This window comes from Gouania willdenowi, chromosome 19 (genome assembly GCF_900634775.1).
Source record: "Gouania willdenowi chromosome 19, fGouWil2.1, whole genome shotgun sequence".
Lineage (NCBI taxonomy): Eukaryota > Metazoa > Chordata > Actinopteri > Blenniiformes > Gobiesocidae > Gouania > Gouania willdenowi.
Genome location: NC_041062.1, coordinates 1,453,063 through 1,468,288, shown reverse-complemented (window position 1 = coordinate 1,468,288; position 15,226 = coordinate 1,453,063). Strand labels below are relative to the sequence as shown.

Below are 15,226 nucleotides of genomic sequence, written 5' to 3'. Positions count from 1 at the left end.
TAACATTCTAACAGAGTACTAATCTCTTCTCTAATTGAAACTCTCATTGCGTTTTTGACTTTGCTGACTGCCCGTTGGCTTTTCTCATAGTGCATGGCCCACTAACTCCCTCATGCAGCTCCTTGCTCTGTCCTTGACCCTCTGCGGTTGTTGTGATCACAACCTAGTGTAGCCTCTATAGTCCCATCACCCGCTTTTTCATCCCACCCTCACTTGAAACCATTGTCTCTACTTCGCCTCACTTCCAGCGGTCATTAGACACATCACAAGTCAGTGATTCACCCGCCCAACTTGACTCAGAGCTGACATGATGATTATACGCAGCAGAAGCACAGTAACCCTCACATTTCACTCCAAGATGTCGGGGTGTGGGTTAAGATATTTTGAACTGCAGCTGAGCGTTCTCATAAAAACGATTACGACACATCACTTTCACTTGTAATGGGTTGTTTTCATGGTGTTGATGTCTTTCATAAAATTGCCGCCTGCTTTCCAGCATCAGTTGCTTTTTATGTCGACACTCGCTCGCTCCCCTGCACTGCATCTGCTTCTTAATTCATGGGAAACTGTATTGGTGGATGACTAAGCACATGAAAGCGGTTACGCAATTACAGTGATTTAGTTTCACTTCATTACATTTGGGATTTTCATATAAACATGCAAAGATGATACATTATGAAATTCCTCAGAGACACAGGCTCAGCAGCAGCAGCAGCACTGCACAATATAAGCACATTTGCATAGAATGAATTTATGAGATTATTCAACCACAACTGCTTCACACGGGCCATTGTTGATGTGCCCGTCTGATGTGGCGTTGTTGTGTTGTCGTGTTCACAGCAGACCACGACGGGGAGCTGCGCTTACAGCAGGAGGTCCGGGCTGAGTTTGTGGCAACACGCAGAGACCACGTGACGGAGGAGGACGTCGAGACATTTGCGCGCGTGCAGGAAATCGCCGCACAGGTGAGGAAAAACTACAACATCCATCTTTTAGACGAACGCCACCCTCAACAAAGACACACGATCAAAGGCACACACACTTCACACATGTCAAGTTTCAGCTAAGTTTTGACATATGATTGTTACATAATAGTTTCACTCCCTTTGTTTCAGCATCCTGTTTATTCTGAACTTCCACACTTTTATTTTTACTTTAACCCAGAGAATTGCTTTTCAGCCATTCATTTATTTTCATTACAACTCTTTGTACTGGATCAAAAAAAGTTAGCAAGACTTTGTTTTTTAATTATTTTACCTTTTTATATATTTTATAATATCCACATTATTATATTATAAATTATATTTTTTACATTAAAAAATAGTAGTTAAAGACACAAATTAAATTTTTTTTTTTTTTTTTTTTTAAATGTTCTGTCTATGAAAGAAAAGCTTAAATCAGTTTTGGCTGGGGTGATGCATTCACTGCCTACTTTCATTGTAGGATATTATGATACTAGTCGGGCAGTGGAATGAATTCCCTACTCTGTTACACGTGGCAGTGAGTTATTTAAGTATTAAAGAAAATATCATGTTTAATTTTGCTGAGTTATTTATTTGTAAAGTAACTATTCATGTACCTTGCACACAATGATTTCCTTTTCTTGAATTTCAAAGTGGAAAATTGCCCCAGGCATTGAAATGATTTGGAAATGCAGAAAGCCTTGTAGAAAGTATTAAGTGTAAAGTCTAAGGTTCCTCTGTGAAAATAAACCACCAAGTCTCCCGCATGTTATTGTAATATTCTACTTTCAGGAGCCCCACAATGCTATCATTTTCCTCCCAGCGCGACTTTTACCACAAACCCATGAATTTGTTGTTCTTAGCCTGAGATTCCTGGATACTATTCCTTTCATTCCTTATCATCTCTCATAGCCTGTATTTACATCCTTATGTCCTCTCAATATCCTGAGTTTAGACATGTTTTTATTAATATTTTCCTGAGTATCGCAATGAATTTCAATGAATATTTAAACATAAAAAAACACTCTTAATTCATGTAATTTAATCTGAATTAGTTGGCAGTTTGTGACTGTGTTATGAAGACACACTTGTTTGATTAATTGTCAAATGAAATGACCTTCATTTATTTCACTTATTTGATTCAGATGGACTAAAAATAAAAAACAAACCGTTAAGGGAAAAAAAAAAAGGAGAGTAAAGCCTGTGAATCAGGCCAACGTGATCAGATATATTGTACTTTTCAATTTTTCATTTCAGAACCGTGAAGCTCAATCTTGATATCATTTAGTCACGTTACAATTATGGAGACGTGTAATAAGCGAGACTGCAGCTCTGAGTCAGTGTGCATTTATCCGTTTGCCTCACAGAGAACGGGATCTTTGATGAACTCAGACTCCATCCGATGCCCTGCTGTCATTGAGTTTGGAACGTATGAGATCCAGACCTGGTACTCATCACCGTATCCACCTGAATATTCAAGGTAGGGCAGCTGTTTTTCTTTATTTACAACAAATCGTCGTCAGATTGGCTTTATTGGATTGAAAAGTTTGGACTTTGGGATTCATTTGATAATGTTTTTTTTACGAGATGGTTTCTATATATATTATAAGTGAAAGATGTAATAAAACACATGGAGCATTTAGTTTCAGACATCCTTCAATTGCAATCTGCAGATTCTTAAAAACTTGAAAATCAACTCAAGATCAGGACTCAAAAACAATGATGGAGACATCCCTGCTGTTTGCTGATCTTTTATTTATTTATTTATTTGAACGTTCAAGCATTTTGTGCTCCTACGTTTGTTTCTGACAGATTACAAAAGCTTTATCTGTGCGAGTTCTGTCTGAAGTACATGAGAAGCAGAAACATTCTCAAGAGACACACAAAGAAGTGTGGCTGGTTCCATCCACCAGCCAATGAAATCTACAGGAAGGACGACCTCTCCGTGTTCGAGGTCAGCTTCTGTTTACAGTCGTAGAGTGATCTCAGTGAAATCCCACCGATGAGAGGAAAACAGGAAGTGCTTGAACATTTTTATTTTAATTTTTTGTCTCATATTTAGGTCGACGGAAACGTCAGCAAACTATTCTGCCAAAACCTTTGCCTGCTCGCTAAGCTTTTCCTCGACCACAAGACCTTGTATTATGACGTGGAACCGTTTCTGTTCTACATACTCACGAAGAATGATGAGAAGGGCTGTCATCTCGTGGGCTACTTTTCAAAGGTAAGTAGGAGAAATTAAATGTCCAATATTCTAAGACATTTTTTGCCATTTTAAGGGTATGTTTTTGTTCTCTCAATTTTCCTGATTTTGACGTTCCCTTTCAATATTTAGAAAAAACTATGAAGCGAGTGATCGAAAACTCTCACAAACAGATTAAATTAAAAGTTATTCATCGTCACCGACTTTGTCGTGTGCGCGACCCCCCCCCCCCAACGTGTGTGTGTGTGTGTGTGTGCGCGCGCGCACGTGTGTGTTTCTGCACAGCCTCAGACAAGGACAATGGCAGGTGCAGCAAATTGCCAGCTTCAGCAGAGCTCTGACATACTTGATCTGTTTCTCCTTCCCTCAGGAAAAGCTTTGCCAGCAGAAGTACAATGTCTCCTGCATAATGATCATGCCTCAGTACCAAAGGCAAGGATTTGGAAGGTTCCTCATTGATTTCAGTAAGTTCCTTAACGCTACTCTCAGACCACAAAACTCCATGGTTTCCCATTGGTCATCACGTTTCTGTTTTGGTAAATAACGGGTGTTTGTTCATGACGTTTTCATTATCGGTAAGAAACGCAACAAAATGGCATACTAATGTACTAATACTAAGTCTGACATCAGAAACAGTATGTAGTGTGTTCACATTTTTTAAGTATGCATGGTGGACACACTACTCACACTCAACCGTCCCATGATGCATTGCGAGTGGAACGTTAAATGGTCCTGGGACCTGCTTCAAGCTAAAAATCTAACATCCGCTTTTCAAAACAAAAGTTTCTCTTCTTGTCTTCCATTATTTTTGTAATGCTTTTTATAAATAGGGCTCTTGTTTCATGCATCAAAACGTGCAATATACTTATCTGTCATCTGTATAGGAATCTTACAAATAACTTTTCCTCTTGATATTTATTTATAGTTGCACCATATTTTTTTTAATACTATTTACTGTATGTAAATACTTGCTACTGTGTTTTATCCTGCAATACGAGCCAATGCAACAAAGTTACGTTCTTATCTGTACTGTAAAGTTCAAGTTTGAATGACAATAAAGAAAGTCTAAGTCGTCTTTTGGAGTTAACAAGAAGTTTAGTCAGTAGACCAATAGAGGGTTTCAGGAAATTTCTAAAATGTGTGAATGAAATGTATCGACGTGAGTTTTATGGATCAAATGAGCACATGTTGATATTCTACTTGGTCACTTTTTCACTTCAAATGTTTTCAGAACTTTCAAAGTAAAGGTGGAGAATCAACAGAGATATTTAGCCTCTGTGTGATTAAGGTTTTTAACGCTGGAGGTTCCAAATTAATCTTGGGAAACTTAGAATTATATTTTAGTGGGAATGCTGATCATCCTAATCATTCTTACAGTATATCGTCGACAGTGCCATTTCAAAAACAGCCTCAGTCTGAGGATCTTTTCCCATAGACGACACTTCCTGTACTTTTTCGTTGGACCTGTGATGAGGCGTAGATACAGCTTTTATGTTTTAGTCGAGCAAATGCAACACATGCATTATTTAAAGCCTCGCAGTCCAGTCAGGAAAACAGATGCTGCTCTGAGTGGATTTCTGTGTTTAGGTAGACACTTTATTTGTCATTATAGGCCTTTTATTGTTTTTGACAGTATTCTCTGAGCTGACTTTGTGCACGAGGAAGAGAAAGAGAAGTAGTAGTTGCAGAGAGGACACGTGCTAATGGAGCGTTTGATTTCCTGTTCACTTTGGGACCCATTGAGACCCAGAAATGCGGCAGGATCTGCAATATTGAGAGTGCGCTGATAACAAAGACAGGGATTAAGGGAGATGGAGGTGGAGTTCTGAGCTTTTTGAAGGCTTTATTGGAAAATGTAGCTTTGGAACAAGTGCTTGTTTAGATTAGGATTGTGTGGTATTTTGTGTGGTAGCAGCAGAGCACTTTGTCTCAGGTTGGTTTCTCTATAGAACTTGTTCTGTGATGAACTATTCCTCAGTTAAGCTCTTCTTTGCTTTGTTCGTCATATAATTGTTATTAAAAATAGCTTTTCATTTAGTTTCCTGTATTAAACATCACTGAGTGTTTGTTATTGCTCTCTCCTCTTTTTTATTTTTCATTATTATGCATGCTGTCATGATTACTGGAATATTATGTGTTCACTGTTTGATGATTAGATTTGCTTGTTTGGTTCTCAGTAGTGGCTGCGCATTAAAAGGCATTAATTAATTTCATGCCGCTCATAATGGATGACCCTTGACTAGGCTGCTATACAACTAATTACACACTGATACATATTAGTATTAGTTTTCCTTTTTGTGTTCATCTATTCCTCTGTGAGCGGTGACATCCAGCTGCTCGTCTGTGTCGCCCTGTCGCGTTGTTTTCTTCTTTCAACCCCCGTGTGTTGCCCTTGTATCATAGCTTCTGACGGAGGTGGATGAGTGGAAAGCTGATTGCCTTATTTGAATCCAAAGCATCTGATTTTGTGTCACAATCCTAACACTAGTAATTGCGTTATTTGTAATTATTTACAATTATGGCGTAATTGTAATTGGCAATTGAAAATACATTATAATCATAGGAGTTCTTATTATTTTTCTTCCACAACTCCTTTGTCCTAGAACTCCTCCTAGGCTATTAATGCAGCACTAATGACATGTATGTCATCTCATAGGGACATTTATTTTTTATTTTTTATTTTTTTTAACCTTTTTGGAGCCAAAATGTCAAGGTCGCGTCAAGTGTCAAAATCTGACATTTTCCATATCTCTATGAATATTTATCGTAGAAGTTTGATGCTTACATTTATGAAAAGCTCATCTCAAGTGGAGTATTTTTTTTTAATTGGACCAAAGCTGTACGACCTACCAGTAAAAAGATCAGTAGGGGTCAAAGTTCATGATGTCACAAAAAAAAAACCAAAATAATTAAACAAGAATGAAGTTCAGATAATTGAATTTGTAATTGAAAATTCTATAAAAAATGTCAATTGTGATTTAAAGCTAAACTGGGGAACCATGTTACAGTTCTATGTACAGTTCTACACATATGTAGTTAACAGTTATTAAGATATGTTTCATATCAAGCTTTTCCACATTTCACCATTAAAACCTATATTTTCATTGATTAGGAAACCTAAGAAGATCGGATAGGAAATAAATTTGATGAAAGATATTTGTTTTTAGTGTATTTTACAGCTGATTTAGGACCCGTTAGCATTAGAGATGCTAACACAAGAGGAAGGTTCACTTTTATTAGGTTATTTATTTCAGGCTCAGTAATTGTGATTAATTGTAATTGAGAACACAATTGTGACTGACTATCTGAGGATAAAAAATACTTGGAATTTAATCTCAATTGGAAAAAATGCTACAGACTGTAATCATAATTGAATTGTAATTAAAACCCTGCTTAACGCACAAGTGAAATTTGGGCTCCACGATTATGGCCAAAATTATTTAATGCATTATTTAGTGCAAAATAAAGCTTTAAAAAGGAATCAGACAAAAAAATGAATTTAAAATGTACTAAAGGCTAACGAAATAAATACATTATTACAGAGTGCAGAGCCCGTATTTTAAATATAAAAATGAATTACTTTTATTTGAAATGGACAGTGCACATTGATGAACAAATGTAAAATAAATTACATATTGTCAATAGGCCAGAGTTAGCAAAAATGCTAAATTGCATCTGTTGTCCATAGGCAGGTCACAAAACAAACATTATTCACAAGGCTTAAAGTACAAAAATACAGTATAATCAGTCAATCAATAATACAAAGTGCATGAATAGCAGAATTACAGTTAAAGTGCTTAAGTTAAGGTGTGTGTTGCCAGTGTAAGTCAAAAACCACTCACCATTCACATATACAAAATCAACAAATGTATACATGTGTCTATGCAAATATGTAGAAAAGCAGGGCAGAGAGCAGGTGTTACAAGGGGTTATTATTTTCTTATTGTGGTAAATGCACTGCTTTTAAAATCAAATCAAATGTGTTGAAGGTGGTTGAATTTCCATGTGAAATAACACCAGCAGCAACATCAGCCTCTAGTTTGACTAAAGCCCTTTTTTTCTGTCTGAAATCTGTCTTTTTAGGTTACCTTCTCACCAGGCAAGAAGGACAAGCCGGCTCCCCGGAGAAGCCGCTGTCAGATCTGGGTCGCTTATCCTACCTGGCATATTGGAAAAGTGTCATACTGGAGTACCTTTATAAGCACCCAGATAAACACATCAGTGTTAAAGGAATAAGCAGGGCCACTGGGATGTGTCCGCACGACATCGCCGCTACTCTCCAGCAGCTCGGGATGATTGACAGACAGGATGGCAGGTCAGTTTTCGATGCGCGCGCTGTCCTTGAGCCCCCGTGCTGCCGCTCCTGCATGCCGGCTGACTTATCCAGGCCAGTGGGTATTTTTACCAGCATATCCATTAATGCTGCTTAATATTGACAGAAGTAAGTCAGGTTAAACACCCCCAAGGACACGGAGCACCTTGCTTTGTCTTTGTGCTCGTGTTTAGCTACACGTCCACTTCTGACCACACCGGCTCTTTGCTTTTTTCTCACTTTTTTCCCCATAAATATTTTTATTATATGCTTTTTCAAAGTGATGCTATTTCCGATTATACTCATACTTACAAAGCAATTCAGTGTCACTTGTTTTATATAAATATAGAAAAAGAAAAAGCATTAACACAGGGCCTTTCAAGAACATTGCTTCTCTTACAGTTTAGGAGGTAGACATATCATATGTGCAAGAGATTCAAAAATTAGTTAAGTTGTCAGCAACATCCTAGTTCTTAATATCGTCACATCTTTTTGAATATACCGTATTTTGCGGCATATAGGACGTTTTTTTTACACATTTGTCCAGTGAAAGCGAGTGTCAGGAGGCAGAATATTAGTGTTTCTTTCGTCCGTTGAAACTGATCAGAATACATGGAAATACATGGAAACCTCCATTAACAGGAGTATAGCAGCCCTCCTACCTGCCCATTCTGATTGGCTGAAGTCTTTTGAAGGGCACCCTCATCAGCCAATAGGGTGTGGCCTATGTGACGGAGCGAGCTTTCTGTGACTTTTTCTTAGAAAATTGCTGAATTATTGGAATGTGGCCAATAGAGCGGTGCGTTCAATAACCCGGAAAATATGGTATATAGCTTTGACTTATAGATGCATGTTATCTTTTGACCCAGGATCGTGTTGATCAGAAGGGAGCGATTGATCCAAAGGCACATGGACAGGCTTAGAACCGACCCTCGCCCGAATGAGCTGGACCCTGGCGTGCTCCGCTGGACGCCCTCTGCTACCCTGAACGCCGTCCTGTCGGAGGAGGAGAGGGAGGTGGAGAAGGATGTAAGTTTTCTGTCTTGGAGAAAACTAGATGTTTGTTTATTGGTGTTATTGAGTGTTTGTTTGATGAGCTGAGGAGTTCAAATAGATGTCATTAATGCGAGATGCACTCTCCCTGTCAGCAGGGATCTAATGTTGTGCAAATCTGCCCTAAATCACTTCAGTACATAATTGATGGTCCTGAATATTCCATGAAATGATATTTTTTTTCCATGGCTGTTTATAACAGAAGTGATTCCTTCGTAATGGGCCAACATCTAATCAGAGGTTTGCATTTATCATGAAGAGAAACCTGCAGCGATTCCTTTGTGATGATGTTAATCCTCCAACTCTTGTTTTCCCATTAGCCTCCTTGCTCAGATGTAGAATCTGTGCGCGCGCCTTTCTCAGAGATAATGCATCTTGTCTGTTTAATTATCAGGCTGAGCGGCTGAAGGAACAGGCCAGTTGCTGGGAGAAGGAGGAGAGGGAGGGCTACACGATGACTCACAGTGCCAGGCAGCCGCTCACTAAGGTCCACTGCAAAGTTCCCTACAGAACCTACGAGCGGCGCCACGTACCTTTCTGGGCACGACGCACTCGGCAGCTGGAGGAGGAGAGCGACGACGAAGCCGACGATGACAACAACGATGATGATGATGACGACGACGACAATTCTGATGGCTCACTGCCTATCCTCACTAAAGCCCATGCAATGCTTGCAGCCAAGAGAAAGGTGACTTTCTTTGCCAGTAAATGTCATTTAGCCATTTTATACACCAGTGTTTCTCAAATGGGGGTACTTGTTCCCCTAGAGGTACCTGATGGCACTACAGGGGATACTTAAGAGAGACGGAGAGGAAAATCAACAAATGAAAGCGTTAAAAAATATGGGGTTTTATAATGTTTTTTTTTTAGTATAAAATGATAATCATATTAAATATTACCAGCAACTCACAAAAATAGCAACAAAAACACACAAAATAAGAGGACAATATACCAAATAATAAAAAAACAGGCCGGACATTTGTGATATCAAAATGGGCTCACGACCCAAAAAAGGTTGGGAACCTCTGCTTTTCATTAGGGACCAATTTTGGGTACTTGTATGAGTTGTTGATGAATTCAGTAAAGCTTCTTTATTTCCTCTTAAGTCCTCCTCTGTGTCTGCAGCTGTAGATGGATGATTGTGCGTTCACTGCAGGTGTGAAGACTGCTGCTAAATCATGTATATTTATCAGTGGTCATGGTTAATTTATTTCTTCACATCTGTTCAGTCTATATGGTGCTGCCCCCTTGTGCTGGAGATAATACTACAACCCGTGGGCGACTGGAAGATGTGTTTTTTATTTTTTTATTCATTAAAATCTGTATAACAGGGTCCCTATGGTCATGAAATTCCTGTAAAAGTTATGGATTTAGAAAGGAAACGATTTTCCAGTCTTGAAGTCATAGAATATTTTAACTGTTTTGGAAATATAGCCTATTTTATTTTAATTTTTAAAATATGTTAAACCCCAAAGATGTTAAGCGTTATCTCAAAGTGAAAGTGAGCGGGAATCATGAGATCTCACATATTCACTTTCTGCCTCATTTATAAAACTTTGTGTGGGTAAGATCACTTCAGATGGCGTATGCTAAAAACCAGGAAATGCATGCGCAAGAAAAGATCTTAGCACTTCAGGACTAAGTCATGGAAAAAGTTTAGTAAAAGATTTTGGTAACATTTTGAAAAATCATTGTGAAAAAAAAGTGTGGGAACTCTGGTACAATAACTGTAGGTATTGTATTGATTCTTCTCAGGGTGAATTCTGTGCAGGCGCTGAAGTTGTTGCACAGCCTGTGGGAAACGACTGCATAGACTTCTGTGGTTTCTGCTAACTCTGCCTTTCTCATTGTGGTTTTCCACACCACGCTGCTTTGCTCAAACACTTCGCTTTGCACTGTGGTTTTTAGCACAATGGGGTCATCCGCTTAGTGGTCTGGGTTTCAGGTCTTTCCTCACACGGGTGTTTGTTTGAAACTGGGGTTTTCATTGGCTTCGTTTTGTGTGTTTCCCTCCCTAGCAGAGAACCATTGTTCTTAAGAAGAGAGGCCGCAAACGAAAGAGAATAAACAGCAGCGTGACGACGGAAACCATCTCCGAGACGACAGAGGTGCTGAATGAGCCGTTTGAAAACTCGGAGGATGAGCGTCCGATGCCGCTGCTGGAGCGCACTTCCAGAGTAGGTGAGCTGGAAGAGGAAGATGAGGAGGAAGAGGAGGAGGAGGAGGATGTACACGAGGACAGGAAACTGAGTGTACCAATGAAACGAGGGAGAGGCCGACCAAGGCTGGAGAAAAACGCTCACAAAGACAATCTGCAACACTGGAATCGAGGTATTTCCATTTAAACGGATTTCTTGTTTTCAATGTTTCGGTGACGTGATGGTTCATTTGATTCTTCTTTGTTTTGTAGGAGCTGATTGTATCTCTAAAAGACCCAAACCTCGTCCAGTGAAACGAAAGAAAGGCTGGCCCAAAGGAGTGAAGCGAGGTCCTCCTAAATGGCGCCTGAAGAACGAACGAAGGATGGGCTTCAAGCTGAACCTCTACACGCCACCAGAAACTCCGATGGAGGCGGAGCAGCATCACATTCAGGCAGAGGACACGAAAGACGAACACGACCAGGATGTTCTCAGCGCTGACGAGAGGAACAAAGCGGACGGATGCTCAACGAGACCCGAGGATTCACCAGCTCATCTCCGATCAGAGCCCCCGAGCCCCGAGGACCACTGCTCCGTGAAGTCCAGCTCCCCTGAGGGATCGCCCGTCTTTTCTCCTGCGTGCTCACCTGCTGCCTCCTCTGGTACTGTTCCCAGTCAGCCTGTGGACAGAAGTGATGCTTCAGACCTGCCCGAGGAAGACCAGCCAGAGAGCAGAACCAGGACAGCTGTAGATGTAGAGCGCAACACAGAACAGGCTCCATCACTTGGAAATGACAATGAAGAGGATGAGGAGGAGGAGGAGGAGAAGGTCGAAAAGAGAACCAGTGGAGAGGATCTTGATGCAGATGATGAAGATGATGGTCACGTAAAGGCAGCTGATCCTGCAGGCAGCACAGAGGAGTTGAATCCGAGCTCCAAAGACACACTCGAAGCCAACTCACGTTTTTTAGATCTAAAAGAAAGAAACAGCATTGATGTGACTCAGCAGAATTCTGCAGCGTTGTGCAGTGAAGTGGAGCCAACTGCTGCTGCTAACGAGGTTCAGGAGGCCACGAGGACAGCGACACCCCCACCTGAAGCAGCAGCGGTCGTCACTTCAACAGAAACAGTCGACTCGGATAATCCTGGAGACTCTGAATCGGAAGAGGGGCCCCCACCCAGCCCGTCCAATCACCTGCTGCCTGCGCCTCCCGCAGAGAGACTGGCACTGGATCCTGTGCTGGTGGAGGACCCCCCAGTGTGTCCACAGATTGATTCAGAAACGGCTCAAGCTGTTCAGTCGCTGACGCAGGAGACTGAGACTGAGAGGGAGAGTGTTTTCCAGGTCTGTGTGGAGAACCAGGAGCCCTGTAGAAACCTGCAGTCCTACGCTCACGTGGCCCAGAGTCCCCAGCGCACCTCACTAGATGACTGCCCCCAGTCAGAACACAGCAGCCCCCTCTCGTCTGCACAGTCCCATCCCAGCCAATCCGTGCGCTCCGTCAGCAGCCCGGCCGTGTCCATCCTGGAGAGCAGCTACACTCAGATCAGTCCAGACCACAGCGCCATCTCAGTGCCCTCGCTTCACAACATGGAGACCAGCCCCATGATGGACGTGCCCTCGGTGTCCGACCACTCCCAGCAGGTGGTGGACAGTGGCTTCAGTGACCTGGGCAGCATCGAGAGTACCACAGAGAACTATGAGAACCCCAGCAGCTACGACTCCACCATGGGGGGCAGCATCTGCGGGTCGGGCCCCTCCCAGAACAGCTGCTCTTACGGCAACATGCCCCCCAGCGCCCTGCCCCAGAGCAGCTGCGCCGTGAGCCAGCAAATGGCCGCCGTCAATCCGGGCGGCTGCGGCATGATCCAGCAGAACAGCCTGAGCTCGCCGCCGCACTGCAACGTAAAGTCCCCGCAGGGCTGCGTGGTGGTGGTGGAGCGGCCCCCCAGCAACAGTCAGCACAACCAGCACAGTCAACACAGCCAGCGCAGCCAGCACGCCACCCACAGCTCCCACAGCAGGCACGGCCCCCACAATCAGCACAGCCAACACAATCAGCTGCCCCAACACAGCCAACACAATCCCCACAACCAGCATAGTCACCATCACAATCACCTCCTGCAGCACAATCAGCACAGCCAGCACAATCAGCACGCCCAGCATAGCCTTCACGCCCAGCACGCCCAGCAGCAGCCCATGGCCCAGTGCACCATTCCCACTAACTTCACTACCACCATGCAACTGGCCGACATTCCCGAGTCAGGCAACTCCAACTTCGCCCTCTACGAGCGTATCAACCACCAGGGGGAGTACGGGGGCAGCCACTACTCCCAGGCATCGGGCCTGAGTCTGGCCAAGCTGCAGCAGTTCACCAACACGTTCATCGACCATCCTCACTCGCTGCCATTCAATCACGCCGCCTCTCACCCCATCACCACGTATGCAAACACCCAGTCCTTGTCGTCGCAGCACTCCAGCCTGGTGTCTTTGTCCCAGACCCAGCATCGAGTGCCCAACCCCCAGGTGCAGGCCACCATGACCCCGCCCCCGGCCCTCAGCTCACCCCCACCCATGATGCTGCAGCGCAACATGGGCATCCCGCCTTCCCAGCGCATTCAACCTCAAATGGCCTCCAAGAACCACGCGTCGTCGCGCTCTAAATCAGCCCCGCTGTCGCACCACCAGCAGCAGATGTACACGCGGGCCCCGCAGGCCGTCGCCATGCAGGCGCCGTCCAGGACGCTGGCCACCATGCCTCGCGTGAACATGAGCATGAACATCATGCCGGCGCCCGCCTACAACGTCAACTCCATGAACATGCCCTCGCTCAACGCCATGAACAGCTACGGCATGACCCAGCCCATGATGAACAGTGGCTACCATGGCAACCACGCCTACATGAACCAGTCACCCCAGTACTCTATGCAGATGGGAATGATGGGAACACAGCCATACCCCCAGCAGTCCATGCAGGCTCCACCACATGGCAACATGGTGTACACTCCAGCTGGTCACCATGGTTACATGAACACGGGCATGTCCAAGCAGTCGCTGAAAGGGCCTTTCATCAGGCGGTAACTGCTCCTCCGCACGTGCAGTTTTTTGCACTGATCTGGCCTTGTTTTTTCTTTGTTTATTATTATTAGATAAAAACCAGCAGCAGCACTTGGAACGAATGCAAAAACTTTTCAACAGTAAGTAAACTTTGAAGCTAATGCTAAAAGGTTGTTTTGTTTTGTTTTTCCTCCAGATGGGAAGCCTTACATCATAACGATGAGAATCTATTTAACTCTAGTGTTAGCGTCTCTGATGTGTCGTTGGACCGGGCGGGTTCAACACCCGGAGCTAGAGATTTTATCCGTGGTCTTGCAGTTGTGTAGCAGCCTCAAATGAAGCCATTTAATGTGCCTGCTACAAGTGGAGATAGTGGCTGTTCAGTGTACCTGTCTAACAGTGCTGACAATTAGTTTGTACTATACTCATGCCTTTGTATAATTAAATTATTGTACTTATTTTGTAAAGTGACAACTAGCATGCTTCAGTCTCTGTTAGTGACAGTGCATTGAGTAGTACTGTACAAGTGTCGTGCTTAATAGCAAGCCATTTTAAAAATATCCAGCCTTTATTAGGTTTTTTTTCCCTCCGCTGGGAGAAAGATGAAACTATATTTTGTTAAATCTAATAATGTATAAAAAAAATGTAAACTTTAGTCCTGTTTTCTGTTATAGGTTGGAGAGGTTTTATTGCTCTGTGTGTATAATTCTGAAATCTTTTGTAACAGATCTCCTTGGGCAGCTTTCTGTTTAATAAAGCAGACTGATTTCTGTCATTTAAAGCATATCTTAGTGTTTGTACCCAGAAAATGTAAAAAAAAAAAAAAAAAAAACATTCAAAAAAACATGTCCCAAAGTGTCAGATTTTAAAAAAGACTAAAGTGATTATAAGGATGAATAACAATAAAGAAACTATAAATTTAGTCCAAAGTTGATATTTTACATAATGCCTTTAAAAGCTACGTTTTCATTCCACCTGTAGATTTGTTTCTATCTTTATAAAATGTTGGATTTATATTTTACTGAAGTGTAGAAGATTAAAGCCTGTGAATAGACCAAACTAAGCTAATGGATTGCATGTAAAACGCAACTTGTTCTTGTGTTTTTGTTTATATTGATCTTTTGTAGCCTTTGTACCTGTACAGAGTTGCTGGTTAGAACAAGGGGGGAAATACCTGGCTATGTGCACACAAACCGGACAGAATGACATTCTTGTATTTATGACTTTTCTCCCTTTGTCAGTTACCTAAATGCTGTACATTTTAGCATAAGAATAAATTATGATTGACCATGTACTCAATTGTTCTCTTTTACTTTTAAAACCATTTACCAGCTTAAATCCACTCTGTAGACTCAGATAAAGTAGATTATTTAGCAGTTAACGTATCGTGCATTTGCTTTGTTCACTTTTTAGTTTTTGCGTACGAATAACATTAATTACAGTTTTTATCGACATTTTCAATCAAAGAGCTTTAACGTGTTCATTTCAAATCAATAGATA

General features: G+C 42.2%; 1 protein-coding gene across 6 annotated transcripts in view; it reads left to right on the top strand.

Moving 5' to 3' along the window:
- Positions 1 to 15,020, top strand: part of kat6b (K(lysine) acetyltransferase 6B) — a 34,110-nt gene extending 19,090 nt beyond the window's left edge. For 4 of the 6 annotated variants that reach the window (XM_028476390.1, XM_028476389.1, XM_028476392.1 and 1 more), the window contains 10 exons: positions 841 to 965; positions 2,330 to 2,442; positions 2,775 to 2,916; positions 3,025 to 3,186; positions 3,536 to 3,629; positions 7,249 to 7,480; positions 8,347 to 8,506; positions 8,925 to 9,218; positions 10,549 to 10,861; positions 10,941 to 15,020. In XM_028476390.1, coding sequence (XP_028332191.1) covers positions 841 to 965; positions 2,330 to 2,442; positions 2,775 to 2,916; positions 3,025 to 3,186; positions 3,536 to 3,629; positions 7,249 to 7,480; positions 8,347 to 8,506; positions 8,925 to 9,218; positions 10,549 to 10,861; positions 10,941 to 13,750 — 4,445 coding nt within the window. In that variant the 3' untranslated portion in view covers positions 13,751 to 15,020. The remainder of the gene's footprint in view (positions 1 to 840; positions 966 to 2,329; positions 2,443 to 2,774; positions 2,917 to 3,024; positions 3,187 to 3,535; positions 3,630 to 7,248; positions 7,481 to 8,346; positions 8,507 to 8,924; positions 9,219 to 10,548; positions 10,862 to 10,940) is intronic. The other 2 variants (XM_028476393.1, XM_028476391.1) reach the window with 1 other exon arrangement.
- Positions 15,021 to 15,226: the final 206 nt, after the last annotated feature.